The sequence below is a fragment of the Lagenorhynchus albirostris genome, chromosome 15 (assembly GCF_949774975.1).
Source record: "Lagenorhynchus albirostris chromosome 15, mLagAlb1.1, whole genome shotgun sequence".
In the NCBI taxonomy this organism is placed as follows: domain Eukaryota; kingdom Metazoa; phylum Chordata; class Mammalia; order Artiodactyla; family Delphinidae; genus Lagenorhynchus; species Lagenorhynchus albirostris.
Window position 1 is genome coordinate 14302727 of NC_083109.1, and position 19535 is coordinate 14322261.

The 19535-nt window shown below is 51.4% G+C and overlaps 1 protein-coding gene across 4 annotated transcripts; it reads right to left on the reverse strand.

The window, feature by feature from the left end:
* Window positions 1-2738: 2738 nt before the first annotated feature.
* Window positions 2739-17705, reverse strand: SLC2A10 (solute carrier family 2 member 10). 4 transcript variants are annotated; one of them, XM_060122690.1, is made up of 5 exons: window positions 17689-17705; window positions 10537-11820; window positions 9979-10101; window positions 8514-8649; window positions 2739-4898 (listed from the first exon to the last, which is right to left on the reverse strand). In XM_060122690.1, exons 1-5 carry the CDS (start codon window positions 17690-17692, stop codon window positions 4820-4822), a joined length of 1626 nt encoding a protein of 541 aa, XP_059978673.1. In that variant the 5' UTR covers window positions 17693-17705; the 3' UTR covers window positions 2739-4819. The 4 variants fall into 4 exon arrangements, 3 of the variants coding, with proteins under 3 accessions (XP_059978673.1, XP_059978672.1, XP_059978671.1); XM_060122689.1 differs by lacking the exon at window positions 17689-17705 and adding an exon at window positions 13783-13865 and having other exon boundaries at window positions 10537-12580; XM_060122688.1 differs by lacking the exon at window positions 17689-17705 and having other exon boundaries at window positions 10537-12876.
* Window positions 17706-19535: the final 1830 nt, after the last annotated feature.

Here is a 19535-nt window from a genome sequence, read left to right on the forward strand (position 1 = left end):
CAGCCCCGTGGAAGCAGCAGGCGGATGTTAAGTGGGTGTACACAGCCTGCTCCTCTCCTGCAGGAACCCATCCCCCCATCCCTTCACTCCTCCTTGAAGGACACTTGTTGTGGGGACCTCGCTGGTGTCTCACTGGTTCCAGGCTGACACTGCCAACGCTCCTCTCCAGGAGGGTCTGATGTGAGAGTAACTGAGGCCCCCTGTCTCTTTCTTGGTGCTTATGACTTCCTTGATCATCTCACTGTAGCACTGCATTAACCAAAGACTGAGAAGCATATCGCCCATGGCACTGGAAATGATTTTAGATGGTTCACAAACATCATATAAATGTGCTGAATCACACCACTGTTCTTTCAATCCAGACACAATCTTAGGTCGGTGCTACACCTCTCTCACACTTGCTAAGCCCCCTTTTTCACCACAGAGGAGGCCTTAAGTTCAGAGCCCTCAGTAGATGACAGTATTTCGTGAGAATTCAGTGAAACTGGGTTTCTTTCTACTTCTGTTATTGACATTCATTTATTTTTTGGTACTCACCAACATCACCAACAAAGGGTATTTGACAGCATTAAGTCTGATCGTGTCAGTCCACTGTTCAAAGTTCTGCGGTGGCTTCCTGGTATGCTTAGAAGAAAGTCTGAAATGCTTCTGTTTTCTGGAAGCTTTTCATGACCTGACCCCTGCTGACTTCCCCCTTGTCTTCTGCCATCACTCTACCCTCCACTCGCTCCTCCTTGGCATTCCTCCAAGATGGAATCTCAGTCTTACCTCAGGGCCTTTGCACATGTTGGGCCAGCTGCCCGGGATACTCTTGCCCCAGATCCTTCCATGGCTTCCTCTAGATCATATAGATCTGTACTCAGGCGCCACCACCTCAACGGGGTTCTCTCTGATAAGCATCACTAACTGACGCGCATCTCTCTCTCTCTTTTTCTCTCCTTCCTTCCTTCCCCCCTCCCCCCTCCCTCCTTTCCTTCTTTCCTCGTTCCCTCCCTCCTTCCCTCCCCTTCCTCCCCATCTCTCTCCACCCACCCCATTTCTAGCTCTTGTTTCCAATCTATCTCCCCCACTAACATGACCACTCTTCGTCTTGTTCCCTGCTGTGCCCTCAGGGTCTAGAACAGTGTCCAGCACACAGTAGAAGCACAATAAATATGCATTTGAGTGAAAAAATAAATTAATATAGTTTCCTTTTAAAATCCATCTATTTAAGTTGAAAAGCAAATCACTTTAGAGCGTTCAGTAAGTAGTCTGTGTAGTGCAATGTAAGAAACTACAGGAAGGTGCTAGGTGATGGGCACACACGTGAAAGGCTCTGCATGAGAGTAGGATTTGGGAAATGCTTCCCTGAAGTGATTCTGGGATTATCTGGGAGAAGGAGAGCTACCCAGTCCCCACCCTGCAGATCAACGAACAGATCACATCACTTTTCTGGTTGGTGCTCACAATTTCTGACCACCTAGTAGGTACCCTCAAATTGTAGATTTCTCTGATGCTCTTCCCCTTTCTGAACTGCCCTCACTGTTCTCCCCACCCAGGGCCAGATGCCCCTGGAGGCTGCTGGGGCACTTACTCAGCCATTTTTGAGCACCTGCGATGAGCCCAGCCCTGAACTAGTGATTGACAGGTATCATCTCTGTATAGTGAGTAGTATCGTCCCCATTATACAGATGAGCAGTTACTCAAGTCACACACCTAGTTGTCCCAGGGTAATATGTTTGCGATTTCAACCATTTTCCCCTTCATGTCTCTTTCCCTTCATGTTCAGTAACACCCCTCCCACCTATTCAATTCAAGCTGCTTGGCTACTCGGCTACTTGGCTACTTGCCTTGCTCTGATTTAAGCTGGGATCCTCAAAAACCCAGAAGCAAAAAATATCTCACAGGACATCAAGGACGGAGGGACAAACTAAAGGCTGTGATTTAGCCACAGGTGTGTTGAGTTGAGCTTAAAAAATGATTTTTTCAATTAAGAATCAGTTGCCACTATTAAAAAATCAGGAAATTTTACACCAAAGTCTGAATTACTGTTTTTTTTTTTTTTTTTAATTCAGATGGTCAGGCCACAATGGGCTCACATTCCTTCATGGCAGGCACCAGCTGGACTTGAGTGTCAGTCATCCCTGATAGAGAGGCCTGTGTTCACCTGTCTCCACAGACCTCACTACTCCCTATTGTCTTACCACAGTGGACTTCACTCACCTACATCCCCCACCTGATCTATGAGTTTATGACCCTGAACAAAAAAGAGGAGAAACCACCCTAAGACCAGAAGAGCATTCTCCTAGGCTGATAGGAAAGGAGAACTGAGAAGGTTTGGGGATTCCTGGGTAGAGAATTAGATCTGAAGGGGCCAAAAGGACAGCTGTAAGCAGTGATGGGCTGGTAAATGTTTAATAACTGCTCTCCAGGGAAAAAATGTGTGTGTGTGTGTGTGTGTGTGTGTGTGTGTGTGTGTAAATTTTACTGGAATAAAGGATGTGTTTGTTGCACAAAATTGACAATTTGGGCTTCCCTGGTGGCACAGTGCCTGGGAGTCCGCCTGCCGATGCAGGGGACGCGGGTTTGTGCCCCAGTCCGGGAAGATCCCACATGCCGCGGAGCGGCTGGGCCCGTGAGCCATGGCCACTGAGCCTGCGCGTCCAGAGCCTGTGCTCCACGACAGGAGAGGCCACAACAGTGAGAGGCCCGCGTACGGCAAAAAAAAAAAAAAAAAATTGAAAATTTACGAATAATAATACTTTATTGTAAATACTCTTTATTGTAAATGCCATCTAGCCAATTAATTCTCACAGAAATGTTTTTGTTGATTTTTCTGCCAACCTCTTGATTCCAAAGCCAACTGTCACTGCAATTTAGCCACGATTTAACAAAACTAGACCACGAAGAAATGCTTGACAACAATATGACTCAGCAAAGAAGTTGCTGACGTCACTGACGCATGAATGCAGTTCTGACATGAATGCTAGTTGAAATGTTTGTTCCTGTTAATGAATAAGACAAAAGTAAAACAACAAAGACTTGTGTCCAAACTCCTTCACCAGTGACATGAGTCACCTGTTGGCTGCACTGGATAATAATCCCCTCCATTTTTTGTGCCGTTCACAAAGTATCAACTACAGGCAGAACACACTGTTAAGTTTAATTTACATTATTAACATTGTATCCATCACATTCTTAAGACTGGACAATCAACAAAACGACAAATCAAGCCCTGATCTGTGGTGTTCCCCAGTCCCTGCGGTGCAAATGCACTCCCCGTGGGTCACTGAAGGCAGACCCGGCAAGGGATGGGCAGTGCCCTTACCCCACGTTCCTCATGCGAGGCAATAGGTGTAAATTACCTTAAGAGCACAGATGAGAGCAAAATGGAGTAAAATAAGGAAGTGATGAGTTTTTAGTATGTATTACCTCGGTTTTAATATAATTTATTTAAGTATAAATTTAAATAATTTAATTTTTTAGCAGCTGTGTTTAACAACGAGCTTGCAAAACTCCTGAAAATTTAACAATCAGCTCTCACAAGCCAGCACAAGCTGGCTCCAACACACCACTGGATCTAAGGGAAGTAGCTAGAAATGAGAGACAAGGACTCAGGGGAGGCCAGAGTCCTGTGGGAGAGGAGCTACTTGCTCAGTTTCCGTCTGACTCACCCCTTGGCGGGGGTGGAGGGGGTGGCCCTTTACAACATCCCAAAGGTGGGGACCTGGGTATTGAGGGTGAGCAGAAATCCCGTCCATCCTGACCAGCTGAATGGGACCAAATGAAGACCCTCCTGATGGGAGACAGAGGTTAAATACACCCCTGGGGGCATAGTCATCCCCATTCTGTAGATGTGGAAACTGAGGCTTCAGGGAGTTGTTACTTATCCAGGGTCACTAGCTGCCGAGAGGTGGAGGCCACACCGACAACCAGGTTTGTTAGCTTCCGACCCACCTCCTTTCTGCAGAGTCCGCCAGCGCCATCCTGGAAACAGCTCCTGGAGCTCGTGACCTGCACTAGGACGGTCCTTGGATTTTAGTGCACACAACTCTGGAATTCTGTTCACCGTTCCCCTAATTAAAACCTATGTCCCTGAAAGAGATGACTAGCAACTTGAGAGCAGGACCCATGCTGAATATCTGTGGTATTGTCGGCACTTAGAATTCCAGCTCATTGGCATCAGAAGAGATCTTAAGAACCCCCTGGTTCAGAGCTCCCATTGCACATACAGGGAAAGCTGAGATCCCCAGTCCGACAGCAAGAACACCAGCAGTCTCAGGCCTTGAACTCAGGACTAGAGCTCCTACCAACCATCTGAGTTGCTGGTGAATGACAAATATTCCAGGTAAGAGAATTAGAGGGGTTGAACAAAATGAGATCTGAGAGCCAAAAAGCAGGCTTCCCCCTCCCCAGAAAGTCCCAACCAGATGGAAAAAGAGAGCAGAGAATATGGTATCCTCAGCTGGATTTAGGGGTGATTCCAGGAGAGACTTCCTGCCAGGGTGGTACCCTCGAGATCCTTTGAGAAAGCCCATAGAGCAACGAAGTCTCCATAAGATGTTCTCATCATAAGTTCATTACTGCAGAGATGCGCAGAGTCAGTGGGGAAACTGATGCAGGAAGGCAGAGCCTCAGGAACCCTCAGAGCCTGAGACTCCACCTGAAGACTTCTGAGTTCTCAGATCTTCATCCCTTTTGCCCCAGCAAAACAGACCTCTTCCGGAGCAGGGGTGCCTCTTGAAGGACCACCTGGAACTTGCGCTCTGGTACCCAGGCAAGCAGGAAGCTGAAGGCTGTCTGCTAAAGCCATGGTTCCGGCATTTTCCAGATGGACTCCTCAGCAGGCCGCAGAGACCTCAATTCGGCTGTACTGGATGCCAGCCGAGCTCTGCCTGTGGCCAAAGCTCAGGGCGAACCTGGAGAGCAGAGAGTAAGTGGGGCCAGACGGTGACGGGGCCTGGTGGCCTTCCCCGGGGGGTGATGGGAGTGGACCGTACCTGGGATCCCCGTCCCATCCCCACCCCACTCCTACCTGACCCTCCCTGCTTCCTGCCTTAATGCGCATTTCCATCTTCTGGACCACCCAGCCGCTCCCCCCGGTCTTCCTGTGTCCACCCACGCCTCCTACAGCCGGTTCTCCTAATCACAGGACTGACCTTTCTAAGCACGAAGACCACCTCCTGTCACTCCTGCTGAGAAGTGACGTCACTCTCAGCCTCACGTCCAAGCCCCTCTCTGCAGCCGGCCTCTCCCGTGTCACCGCCCTCCAGTCCCATCTTCCCATTCCACCCCGGCCACATGGGTCTCCTTCTTGCTCTTCAAAACCCCCAGCTTGTTCCCACCTCGGGGCCTTTGCTCTGGCTGTTCCCTCTGCCTAGGACACTCTCTTCCAGCTCTTGGAAAAGATGGCTTTTCCTCATTATTCAGGTCTCAGCTCAATTGCCACCTCTTCGCAGAGGCCTTCGTCGAGCATCCTTTCATTCATTCACTAGAGCTAGAGTCACTGCTGGCCTGTCATGGGCCAAGCACTGTTCTAGGCCCTGGGAATAGAGCAGTGAACATAACAGGTACACAAAAATGTCCTTCAATGTCACGAAGAGCTCACGATCAACTTGCGTCATTAATGTACCCATGGTACACTTGGACCCTAGCTGAAGAGATGGAAAGCTCCACACTGCCCCCAAATCCACTGTTCGCTCTCTGACAGTTAACCTGCCTTATTTTCCTCGTGATACAAACCCCACTCTCATTTATCTTATTCCTGCATTTGGGTGTTCTGTAATCCATCTCTCCCCTTTGCATTAAAATGTAACTTCCTCCTCATTCCAGAGACACGGTGTCTCTTGGTCACAGGTCTGTCCCGTGAGCCTAGTACAGTGCCTGGCTCCTAGCGGGCACTTGGAAAATATTTGCTGAAAGTGAATGAACGGATTCCTGAGAAATTGGGATAAAAGATTTTTGAAAGCTCTTTTGGTGATCATATCACCCTTGGAATGGAAAGGTCTCTTCTGAACCCAAGTACCCTGATGTGAAAGGGAAAGGAACATGCTTATGGCACTCAGTGGCCACTGATGGCAAGGGCGTCTGAACCCCTCGGTTGCTAATGTCTCTCTAAAGGAGCAGAGGAAATAGACCGTTAAGCTGCAGGTCCCCATTTCCAACAAGCACATCTGTGGCGTGAGGACACGAATAGAAGTATACCCCACAGCAGCGGATGGTGGCTCCATCCAGCCTCCATCCTCTCGTCTCCTTGGGGCTCTAGGTCTCCTCTGTTGCATGTGATCTTCGTAGGACTGTCAATAGAGGCAGCTTGCCCTATCCTGGCCTATTTGGGGGTTTGGGGGGTGGGCACATAAACCAGGCTTAGCCAATCAGACTTTCTCCTGGGGATGTGATTCTTGTAGGGAGCAACACAGCACTGAGAACAGTTGGTGCTGGAAGGAGGGTCCCATTAGTGCTTGCTTGCAAGATCTCTGGAGCTTCCCGTGTCGCCATGCTCCCCACGGTTGAGTTTCTTTCTCTCTCTGTGGCCTGTGATATCAGGGGCCCCCTGAACGGTAAGGACTGGAGTGATGACTCACCCAGCCAAAGTTGGCTCCGGACCCAGCCAAAGCCCCTAACTTCCTGTCTTTTCCTGAGACTGGAGAAGATCCAGCCTGCTTTCCCCAAGGTCTGGCCCAGGCTCCTGAGTCCCCAGGTCCAGCTCAGCGTTCCCCTGAGCTGCAATTCCCTCCTGCCTCACCCTAAAGCTGGCTTCTGCCTGCCTTTCTGCCTCCTTAGCTTCTTATTCCAGAGGAGGGGTCTGGAATCTTCTCCCAAGAAAGCCGGTAGAGCAGAGATTCCAGGTGGCTCCTAGTATCTGTCCCTCCTTTATGTCTAGTAACAGCACCCTCGATGTTTAGGTGAGCACATGGCACCCAGATTAAAGACCATGTTTTTCAGCCGCCCCTGCAGGTGGATGTGGCCAAGTTCCATCCAAAGGGCTGTAGGTGGAAGTGACGTGTGGATCTTTTAGGTTGTGTGTCCTTCTCTTCCCCTTCCCTCTTTCAGGGAGGTGGTGGCTCCCACGGGCCATGCGGAAAAGTTTATATTGAAGAGAAGGCAGAGCAACAAGAGGGAAGGAGCCTGGGGCCCTGGATGACCCCTTGAAGCACAGCTTCAACGCCAGCCCCGGACCCCCTATATTCAGCCTATTCCAAGCAGCCAAATCTGTCTCCTAACTAATATGGCTGGACTGCTGAGGGCCCCGCAGGTGTCATGCAACAAACTGGGAGTGTGCGACTGGCAGAGAACACTCTGGGCTGGGGTGGACCAGGTTTGAAGTTTTACATGGACTCGTTCTGCATCCCTTTGGGGGCCAGGTTGGGGCTTGGCAGGAAGCTGCAGGGAGGCAAGTTCCAACTCACCATTAGAATGATTTACCATTTTAATTTGTTAGGGCCTCCCAGGAATAGAACGGGCAGTCAGACGCTGGTGACTCCCTTTACGACAACAGGCAACCTGGGGCACTTGCCAAGGACGCTTAGGACTATGGTGGTTTCAGGTCCCTTCTGACACCCCCCCAGTGCTCTTTATTTCAACCGCCCAAGGTCCCGGATGCTAAGGTTTTGAACCCCTGTCTAGGACCTACAGACCTTATGTGATCTAGCTCCTACCCACTTGGCCAATCTGATCTTCTCTCCTCCTCCCCTCCCTCCTTGCTCTTTCTGATCCAGCTACCCTGGCTTCCTTGTTGTTCCTTGCATATGCCAGATACACTCCCAACCTCAGGGTCTTTGCACCTGCTGCTCCCTCTACCTGGAAGCCTCGCCCTGCCTCATCTTTACGTGGCTGCCTCCTTCTCATTCACTTAAATGGTACCTACTCAGGGCATCCAGCTCTGATTTAGCCACAACCCTGTGCCCCTCTGTCTCCCTCTCCACCAACCAGACCCTCTCAATATATTTTGCTCTGTTTCCTTTTCTTCCAGCTACTCATCACTAACTGAAATGCTTTTGTTTCTGCATTCACTGGCTTATTTATTTTCTGTTCCCCTCCCCTACTAGAATGGAAGTTCCGTGAGGACAAGGACCTTCTCCATCTTATTTTCAGACACATTTCCTATGCCCCGAACACTGTGTGGCATATTAACACCCACTGAATGAGTAGATTATGCTCAGAGTTCTTTGTGTGTGATTCAAAAGGCCATGATTATAATATTTTGTTTCTCTGAGCTTCCATGACTCTAAGATTCTGTTTTAGGATCTAACTATTCTAATCTCCTATGAGTCCATAACGGCATGATTTTTAAATTCCTATGAGCTGAGCTCAAAGTCAAATAAAACTCTGCTGTAGGAAGACACAAAACAACTCAGGGAAAAGAGTTCATGTTTGAAGACAGGACAAAACTCACTGTATCCAGGCAGTAAGAACACCAGGAAGAGAAGAAAAACACTCTTTTGCAAAGGGAAATTGTAATGGCTAAAATCCTGAAGCAAAGTGCTCAGGGTTTGATGCCACTCTTCCCCCCAGGCTAGCCCTGGCCCCCTTACCGTCTCTTCTGGAATTGCTGGTCTATCTCTGTCAACGACTGGCCTTTTGTTTCAGGGACAAATAAATAGATGAAGCCCAGGCCGAAGACAGCAGTCAGCCCGTAGAGCAGGAAGGTCCAGGACAAGCCAATGGCACCTGGGAAAAACGGGGTGGGAGTGTGGGCAGGGCACAGCCTGGGCCAACTCCTCGAACACTGAAAATCAGTTCACCCAAAGCAGATCCTCTAGATGGTAGATTTGCAGTATGCCTAACACGCTGTGAGATAAAAGTATCTTAAAGCAGGAGTAGGACTTGTTGTCCCAGAGGCAGGCAAAGGGCCGGGGCCCAAATCCACCAACATCTTGGCCATACACTAACCAGAGGTGCACACTTGGCCCCTGAAAATGTGCATGGAGGGAAAATGACATCCACCTCAGCAGCACAACAGCTGCGGGGGCAGCCTTGGCAAAGCTCAGCTCCGAAAAACCATCCTCAGAAACTCCATGAATCGGTTTTTCAATGAATCAAGCATTTGGCCAATTTGGCGTGTGACTGGTTTGCGAGAGAAGGCAGAAGCCTCAGCTCCACCCAGAAGGCTGTGGAGGCGGAAGCACTAATGACGTTTCAGACACCATTCTCACCTCCAACAGCCAGGGCCACACTGCCTCCGAGCAGCCACCCTTCACCAGCTTGACCTCCACTTAATCCTTATTCCAGCAGGGAGAGTGCTGGGCTGGGAGGAGGAAGACTGGGTTCTAGTCTTCTAACTAACTGCCTGGCTAGACTTGGGAAGGACGTATTTCCCATCCCCAGAGAGGGGATGATAGGGATATGATACAGTTCTAATAAGCCCTCCCTCCCTCCCTCCTCCCCTCTCTCCCTCCCTCCCTCCCTCCTCCCCTCTCTCCCTTCCTCCCTCCCTCCTCCCCTCTCTCCCTCCCTCCCTCCCTCCTCCCATCTCTCCCTCCCTCCCTCCCTCCTCCCCTCTCTCCCTCCCTCCCTCCCTCCTCCCCTCTCTCCCTCCCTCCCTCCCTTCCTTCCTTCCCTCCTTCCTCTCTCTTTCTCACTCATTCATCCCACATAAAGGGGATGCTTGAAGACTGAGGCACCAGGGAGAAGCTTGGATTCCCAGAGACTGTGTATGGGAGACAGGCATGGTGGGTGGGTTCTTCTGCCAGTATTTCTCACAGTCCCCCAGGGCTCCTCCTTTGAAGAGGAAACACTTGGGTGCAGGAAATGGGAAAACAACTAAACCCTAAGAACTGTGCCTTGGGGCCCTGCAGGGAAGGAGCCCCGCCCACCTTGGCCTCGATGACCCCTGGCGTTGGGTCAGGAGCCTCCTCAGCATCTCAGAGACCCTTCCCTGGTGCTCTGGGGTTTTCTGTGACTTATACCTGGACGATATGGAGGCCCAGGCTCTGTCTGGAGGCAGTCGTTTCTGGATCTCAAAGGAACCGGGCCAAGGGATTAGGTCAGAGGACTCACCAATGAGGTCAAGGAAGGAGAGGCTGATGAAGAGGTTGGCGGCCCAGTTGAAGCTGTTGCAGAAGGCAAAGGCTCGCCCTCGGATCTCCACGGGGTAAACCTCGCTGAGGACAAGCCAGGTCACTAGGACAGGAGAGCAGGGAGGACTCTTAGGCTGCAGCTGGGTCTGCCCAGAAAACTGAGGGGTTTCCCGGGACATCAGACTTTCAGTGTCCTGGGCAAACCGGGATGGTTGGTCACCCTATTCATTAAATTCCTTTCCAGCTAAAACCCTTCCGAGTGAGCTATCCAGGGGCACATTCTGGTTTTATGAGGCCTGAAGCTTAGGGGCCTTTATTTGGGGCCTTTATAAGAAAGAAAATATTACAAACATAACTTAGGCCTCTGCCCTCAGAAGAAGTACCTTCAGAGAAGCAAGGAGCCCTGAAATCTGAGTTCATTGTTCTCATGGTCAAACCACCTCTAGTCCCTCTGAGACCCTGACGGATTCGGTCCCCAGCCTTCCCGCTAGGAGAGGTAGAAGGCTCCAGAGTTACCTGCAAGAGAACTTCCACTTACCTGGTCCAAAGCTAAAGGAGAAGGCGCTCACAAACAGCATCATGCAGACCAGTGCGGTCCAGTGCAGCAGGGCATGCTCAGGGGCAGGAGAAGGGCGTGCAGCGGGCATGATGCTTAAGGCTGGCAGAGGAAGGGCAGTGGGGTTCCCAGCTCCCGGATGAGGCTTGGTTTTCTCAGAGGTTGACAAGACTGGCCGCCCTGGGCTCTGGTCGGTCATCGGCCGCAGAGGCGGAGCCAAGCCACTGGGCAGGCCAGAGTCTCCAGGGAAGCCCGACAGCCGAGTGGCATTGGGCACGGCCAGGCAACTCGGGCCTGAGTCCATGGGCACAGCAAAGCTGACAAGGCCTATGCCGCTGACCGACAGGGCCATGAGCGCACAGCCAGCGATTAACAGGGCCCTGCGGCCCACTCGGTCCACCAGCCCCATGGCGGTCAGGGTGGCTGCCACCTTCACGGCGCCAAGCCCCACGGAGGCCAGCACAGCCGAGGAGGCCCCACGGAAGCCGACTGAATGGAAGATGGTGGAGGCATAGCACAGCACGTTGGGCTGCCCCGTTAGCTGCTGGCAAAGCACCAGCCCCAGCCCCACCATGGTCCGGCCTCTCATGTTATCCCTGGTCCTGAAGAGGTCCAGGAAGGAGTATCTTGGCCTCCCCAGGCCCAGCTTCGTGGCCTCGCCTCCCTGGAGGGGGATGAGGTCCCTGTGGGCTGCAGCATCAACCGTACCAGGGGGGAGGAGGAGGAGGCTGAGGGACTGCAGGAGAGCAGGCGCAGTGGCCCAGCCGAACATATGCCTCCAGCCCCAGAGGGCACCGGCCAGCACGTAGTTGAGTGCATAGGAGAGCAGGATGCCCACGGTGATGCCTGCCTCGTAGAGGGACACCAGCACTCCCCGCTGCTGTGGCCCAACCAGCTCTGACACGTAGATACAGCAGGCCATGGAGGAGAGGGAGATGGCAAAGCCAGCCACTGAGCGGCCCAGGACCAGCCAGGCCAGGGAGCTGGCCAGGCTCAGGCTCAGGCTGCCTGCCAACAGCACCAAGTTGCTCCCGAGGATGGCTTGCTTCCTGCCATAGCGGTCGATGAGGAAGCCCCCTACCAGGGAGGCCAGGAGAGCCCCCAGGAGCAGACTGCCCACCAGGAGCTCCTGTTCCGAGCAGCTTAGCCCAAAGTCAAGCTGAAGTGGCAGTAGGGCACCCGATATGACTGCCAGTTCATAGCCAAAGGTCAGGCCGCCCAGCAAAGACACAGAGGCACACAGTGCCAGGAAGAGTGAGGGTCGGCCTGGAAAACAAAAGTAACAGGGACAGAGTCCAGAATGTTTCCTGCCAGAGCGTCCACCCAACCTCCTCTCCCTCTGTCCACCCGTCCATCTCTCCATCTATTCGCTCATCCATTCATGCATCCTTCTACTACATCCATCCATCTATTCATTTATTCATCCATCCATCCATCATCCATTCAACCACTTCTTGCTTTGTCCGTCCATCCTTCCAACTATCTAATCCATCCATTCACCCATTTATCCACATACCCACGCATGCATGCATCCACCCATGCGTTCACTTCTTCCTTCATTCCATCCATCTCTCCATCCATCCATCCATTCATCCACTTCTTCCTTCATCCATTTCTCCCTCCATCCTTCCTTCTGTCCATCTACTTCACCCATTCATCCATCCATCCATCTACCCATCCACTTTTTTCTTCATCCATCCACTCCATTCATTCACCCGTCTATTTACTAATCAATCTATCCACCCAGCCCTTCATCATTCACTCCTCCATCCATCTATCTACTCCATCCACCACATTTTCATCCATTCATTGGCCCATTTATCTTCCCCTTAATTCACCCAAACATCCATCCATTTTTTGATCCATCTATCCACACATCTTTGTATTCCATCCCTTATTTACCCAGACACACACCCATCCATTCATGCATCCATCCAATCATTCCAAAATTTATCTGGCATCTACAACACACCAGGCAGTGTTCTTGGGGCTGGCAATACAATGGTGTTTTCAAAGATCTGACATTCTAGTAGAAAAAGGCAAATGATAAATGAATTAATATATAATATAATTTCAGGTGATGATGGGTGTCATTTAAAAAAAAAAAAGGCAGAGAAGGGAATTCCCTGGCAGTCCAGTGTTTAAGACTCCACGCTCCCATTGCAAGGGGCCCGGGTTCGATCCCTGGTCAGGGAACTAGATCCCCCATACATGCTGCAACTAAGAGTTCGCCTGGCACAACTGAGGAGCCCCTGAGCTGCAACTAAGGAGCCCACATGCTACAACTAAGGAGGCGGTGAGCTGCAACTAAAGAGCCCTGGAGCCGCAACTAAGGAGCCCACCTGCCGCAACTAAGGAGCCCGTGTGCTACAACTAAGACCCGTGCAACCAAATAAATAAATATTAAAAAAATAAAACTACTTTCTGTGTATTCTTGGATTAAGTAAATGAAGAAATATATTAAGAATGATGGAAGCCACGTTTAAAAAAAGTAAAATAAAATGTGGCCAATGTGATTAAGGAACTGCGTTTTTAATTTATATTTAATTTTAATTAAGTGTGAAAATAGCCACATGTGGCCAGCAGCTACCATACTGGCAGAGCAGTTAAACGGGTTGCTCTTAATTTTTAATTCACATACATAAACAAATATTTCTGGAAGCGTCAGGAGTAATCCAGATGTATCTGTCTCACCCATCCCCACCTGGACCTGACAAGAACATTCATAACATTATAGCCAGATTTATGGAGTGTTTGATCTGGACCAGGCACTGCTTTGAGCACTTTTAGTGTAATAGCTCATTTAATTCTCACCACAACTTTATGAGGTGGGCTTTTGTATTATTTATGAATGAGTAAACTGATCATCAGAGACTTGCCTAAGGTCAAGAGCAGTGAGTAGCTGTGTCTAGATTCAAAGCCAGGTGGTCTGGCTCCACAATCCCTGCCCCTAACCACACCATTATTATACCTTGGCATAATAAGATTTCACCCTGTTCTCTTACTTCTGCCTCGCTCCATCTATGTTAGGCAATTTTTGTGCAGGGGGGAGGAGTTTCATGGGTAGAGGAATTACTCCCCACTTTCTGCTTCACCTCTGCCCCCCAGGGAATAGCCTCCTACCATTCCCTGGCTGGCCTTGTCCTTCCTCTTTATGACCATCAGTAAATACTCTGGGGAGATTATGCTGTCCAGGTCCTGCCCCTTCTTCGCCTCCCTCTGCCCCACCTCCCTCGGTTTCTGGAGTTTACTGCCAGAAGGGAAGGTTCTTCCAGGCCATGTGAGGCAATCAAGTGAAAACACAGAATTTTTCTGCCATTTCCTGGGCTCTTCTTGAGGTGAATGGGAACCCAGCCAAAGGGCTCACAGGCAAAGCTGACTGTCCACGGGTTCTGCTGGAAAATGCAGCAGGACAGGTTCAGGTCACAGTGGTAAGAGCAGATCAGCAAAAATAAAAGTGAGATCAAACAGTAATAATAACAAGTGTCATTGATGGAGTATTTCCTCTCTGCAAAGACTTTAGGTGCCTTCTCTCAATTTATCTTCGTAACAACTCTAGGTGGTACTGCTACAATTATCCCCATTTGACAGATGGGAAAACTAAGGCTCAGGGTGTTCTCACAGCTGGGAAGCAACAGGATCAGAACTCAGACGCTGACCCATCTGATTCCCAAACCCATGCACTTAAGAGCTTTGCTGGATTGACTTCAAGCAAGAAGGGCCGATCAGAGATAGGTGGGGTGTGAGAGAGAGCAGGGGTGTAGGGGGCAGATGTGGAGGGGAAATAAAGTTCTCAGGAAAATCCCAAGTCACAAAGCATGGTGAAGTGCTACTGACCCATGGAGCTGTGGAGGACAACCTCAGATGAGTCAGGGCCGCTAGAAAGATGGGGGAAGAGGATTCTCTTCCTTAAGCTTTCCAAGACTCCCACCACGTGCTCCATTAAGTCCTAACTCCTTAGCATGACCTCCCAGGCCCTTCACGAGCTGGTGGCCCCAGCCCAACTCCTTGGCCACCTCTCCTCCCCACCCCTGTCCCCACCTCTCCACCACACCCTGCAAACACTGGTTCCCGGCACACACCGTAGATTTTCATGCCGCTCTGCCTCTGCATGTGCCTCCTCTCCCTCTCCTGCTCCACCCGTGTTTCCCAAATGCCCACTCATCCTCATCCCGGGGGGCCTCTGATAATACACGTCTGTTATTTGGCATGAGTCTCGCCGGCTCTGTGGGGAGCTGCCCTTCCCTGTCCCGTCTTCAACTCTGCCTCCGGATCGGGGGTAGAGATGACCTCCCTACTCCACCCCCACCATCCAGCTCCAGAGGTGTGTCCATGACCCAGATCTGATCAGCCAGCGGGTTCCCTGGCCTTGGACAGTGGTGAACGTCACGTGGCTGAACCTGAGCCAGTGAGAGCCAGTCCAGTCCAGGGTGTTTGCTTACTTGGGGTACTGAGCTGGTAGTTTACCTGCCTAGAGCAGCTGGGGGCCATCTCCCCTTGGGAGGGATTCCTGACAACCCTGCCTGAGCCCCTAGATCCAACCATGCCTGAAGCTGTGGACTTTTCAGTGACCAATAAATAACACCCCACCCTTTTTTTTTTTTTTTGGTTAAGCTACTTTGAGGGAATCTCTAATTCCTGTACGTCTTCCTCAACTTTCCAAGTCATATTTTTCACTTCCAACCAACTCTGCTCTCTCCTGCATTTGCTCACACCAAGTAATTGAATAAGTGATGTGTTTACCTGAGCAGGATGGGGACAGAGACTTACTGTCTCTGTGCCTCCAGGGCTCCAGCCCCACCCTGACACCCAAGATGGGCTCAATAAAGCTTCTACTGAGTGAACAAATGACTGAGTCAGGGTCCAGGGCGATATCTCCACGTCCCATTCCAGGACTGTGTCAGATACATTTGAACTTAATCTACTGCGCTAGAGCAGCTGGAGGAATCCTACGATAGCCCAAGTCAGACCACATCATTCTGCTCAGAGCCCTCCAAGGCTCCCACTTCACTCTGAAAAAAAGCCAATGTCCTGAGAGTGGCCTTCAAGGCCCTGTAGGACCTGCCTCCCTTCACTGGGCTCCAGCCACACCAGCCTCCTTCCCGTTCCGCCTCACTCCAAGCCTGTCTCATCTCAAGGCTTTTTATCAGGTGTCACCTCTGCCGGGAAAGCCCTTTCCCTCCATCTCAGAGGCCCCAATCCCCCTTCCCTCTGGTCTCTGCTCAAACGTCGCCTTCTTATGAGACCTTCCCTGGCCCTCTACTTAGAAATGCAAACTCCCGTGGCACCCAGCACTTCGTATTCCCTTCTCTACTTGTTTTTCTCCGTGGTACTTTTCATCATCTGAAATAACTATATGTTTTACATATTATTGGGCTCCCCAAGCAGAATGTCAGCCCCAAAGGAACAGGAATTGTTTGTTTGTTCTCAGCTGTCTCCTGATGCTGGGGACAGTTCCTGGCATACAGTAGGCACTCAGTAAGTACTGGTTGAGTAAACAGATGACTGAATGAATGAATGAACTCAGGACATAGGGAATCCAGAGAGAAAGGATCTTGGCTTTTGAGCATCCTGGGGTGGGGGGGCAGTAGGGTCCAGAGCCTGGAAGGGAAGTAAATCCTGGCCTCCAAATTAGAGTGGCCTAGCCTGGATTTCGGAACCACTCTTCCTTTCTATGGGTTGTCTGTCTAAATATAGTATATGAAGCTGCCCCACACTGGAGGAAACCCCTCAGTTCTCTAAGCCTCTCACTGTGGCAGGCAGAGCTGCCCAGGGAGAGAATCAAGGGGCAGGCGAAGCGGAAAGAACCCAGGTTTGGGGTGCCCATATCACCAGCTGCAAGTCCCAGGGCACCCTCAGTTGGTGACACTAGAGCAGCATTTCAACCAGAGTCACAATGTCTTGGGTCCCTCCCCCACCAGAGACCTGCCATGTCTACCCCTGAAACTCCAGGGAAAGACCAGGTTTGAAACTGAACCGTGCAAATATGCTCACCCAGAAGGCTGGCTTCCAAATGTCCCAGCAACAGGTGATACTTACAGAGCAGCCACTATAGCCAACCTCACATCCTTTTCCAGAAGCCATACCTGTGTCAGCTGCCTTCATTCCTACAGCAACCCTGTAACACAGGCACTGGTGCCATTCCCATTTTACAGATGAGGCAACTGAGTCACAGAGAGGTAAAGATGTTTGCCTGTGGTTGTGACAGAGCACAGAGTGACAGAGCAGGCTCTGAACTCGGGCAGTCTGACTCCAGAATCCCAATGTTGGGTGTGATAAAAAAATAAAAGCTCATGTTATCTGACCATTTACCGTGGGCAAGTGGTATATGGAGTAATTAAGTTCATATTCTCATGTCATTCACATGGCTTCCCTGTGATAGGGTGTTTTATGGGGACCGTTTTGTAGATGAGGAAACTGAAGGCCAGAGAGCTTAACTACAACTGTCCCAGGTCACGATGCACCTGGGAAGTGGGGGAAGGAGGGCTGGTACCCTGGTCTTTCTGACCCCAAAATCTATACACAGAGCCACTGAGTCCCCGAGCCCTAAACCAATGTCTGTCACATAGTAGGTGGATGAATATTGACCCTTTGATGCTTCCGAATCCGGAGAGAAAAACAGAAACCTTAGTCCCCTGGAGCAACAAAGAAATTCCCTCCCCCCCTCCCCCCACCCCATCTCCCCTCTACTGAGTATCTGGAGAGTAGAGGTTTTGTCTGTTTTGTGTAGGCCAGCATCCCCGGGCCTAGAACGGTGCCTGGTGGGAAGCGCTCCGCGAGTGGATGAATAAATTTGCTCCCTTCGGACCCTCCACTTCTTCATCTGCAGAATAGGAACAATTTCACTCCCCTGCTGGACGCTGTAAGGCTTAAAGCGGTCAGGAAAGGGTCTGGCCCCAAGTAAGCGCCCAGTATCAAGTAAGGAGCCCTCTCAGGTCACTTTTTTTCTGGGCAGAAAGGAGCATGGAAGGAAGTGGGCCCACGTCCCTTCCCAGCCACCAGCCAAGGCCGGCTGTCCCGGCTGCCACCCGAGTGGGCTGTATCTGGTCGGGGAGCTGCAGCTCAGGGCAAAGAGTGCGCGTGCAGGGATGGGGTCGCCGGCCTTCCCTGCCCGCAGCGCCGATCGCGACTTACCCATGCTGAGCAGGACTCCGAGGCGAGCTGGGGGCTCTGGGGACCCGGGCGCGCATCCCCCGGCCGAGTCCCCGCCTCCGCCGCCAAACTTTCCGGCCCGCCTCCAGCCTCCGTCCCTCCCTCCCCGCCTGCCCGCCGGCAGCTCAGCTGCCACGTCGGCCAGCCCTGGGCCCCTCTGCCTGGAGGCGGGACAGAGGTGCGCCCTGGACGTCCCCAGTCTGGCCCGGCCTGGCTGGGACCCCACCCACCGTCATCCCCACTGTGGGGAGGACCCCACAAGTTGTCTTTCTCTGTCCTCCCCGCGGGAAGGAGACTTCCCAATCACTGTGGTCCTCTAGTCCGGCCTCAGACTAGGCCACTAGTCTGGCCTCTTCAGCCAGCATGTGTACACACACACACTCATGCATCTACACTGACTCACACATACCCACTTCAGCCACTCACTCTCCCACATTCATCTTCCATTCACTGGACACTTAGGTTTGGACACGTCCCACCTGCGCTCAGGCAGGGTCCTAGGCCTGGAGGATGGGCTGGGAGAACCAGACAGACAGTTAATTTTGTTCCTCTGGAATTTACTTTCTGGTGGAGGAAGAAGAAAGATAAATAACCAAAGGAACCAGAGAAATACCAGCTAGTAGTGACAAAGGCCAAGCAGAGAATTAAGCTAGGATGCTGGGTTAGGCAAGCACAGTGGCTGCCTTCGCTGGGGGTGGGCTTGGGAGGGGATCTCTGGGAAGGCTGCTCTGGGGAGGGGATTTCTGAGCTGAGACCTCAGGCTCCAGACAGAAGGGAGACCAAAGGCAAAGGCCCTGCAGGAAGGAGCTTGGGGAGCATAAAAACAGAAATGAAGCCATAGTGTCTGGAGCACAGGGGTTGACAGGGAGGGTGGAGGGAGATGGGGCCCGAGGCAGGGGTTGGCAAAGCACAGACCATTTAAGTCCTTGGGAGGCCAGGGTTAGGATGGGATTTTATTCTAACTGACACAGAAATAATTGGGGAGTTCTAGCAGGTTATAGGGAGTAAGGGTGGAAACAGGGGACCACTTGGGAGGCTATTGCAAGGTGAGAGGTGAAGTTGATTTGGACTAAGGTGATAGCAGTGGGGCTGAAGAAAAGTTGGCAGATAGCAGATAGACTTGATAAGGGCTGACAGACTGAGAGAGGAGCAGTCTGGGGTGGGAAAGGAGATGTGAAGTTCTGTTTGGGCTGTGTGATGTTTAAGATGCTCATTAGGCATCCAAGTGGAAATAGATGGGCAGTTCCATATAAGAGCCTGGAGTTCTGGAAAGGAGCCAGGCTGGGGACACGCCCACTAATTCTCACCATCAGGCAAAAGCACAAATGCAGGCTCAGCACTCAGATGGTCAGAGGCTTCTCCGGCCTCTCACTGCGTGTTCACACGTAAACATGTGTGTTCACATGTAAACACTTTTGTTCACATGCGTCAGTAGCCACACCCTCACCCAGCAGGAATCGGGTGCCACTGACACAGGCAAGCATCTCGGCAAAGAAGACAGCATCGACATGACCTTCCGAGCCAAGGGACCCGTGTACAGTTCTGAAAATAGTAATAGCTGGGGCAGTTGGAAAATATGGCTCCAAAATTCTTTGTTCCTTCCCTTGAAATCCGGGTGTGCTTGTAACTGCTTTGGCCGGTAGGTTGCACAGAGTGGCATCGTGTGATTTCTGAGGCTGGGTCACTGTGACACTGGACACAGACCTGGAGCTCTGAGCCTCTGAGAAGTCTGCCTACTCTGAGCCTGCCATGCTGTGAAGAAGCCCAAGGCACACAGAGAGGCCACGTGTGGATCCTCCTGTGATGGTCCTAGCCTTTGAGTCTTCCCA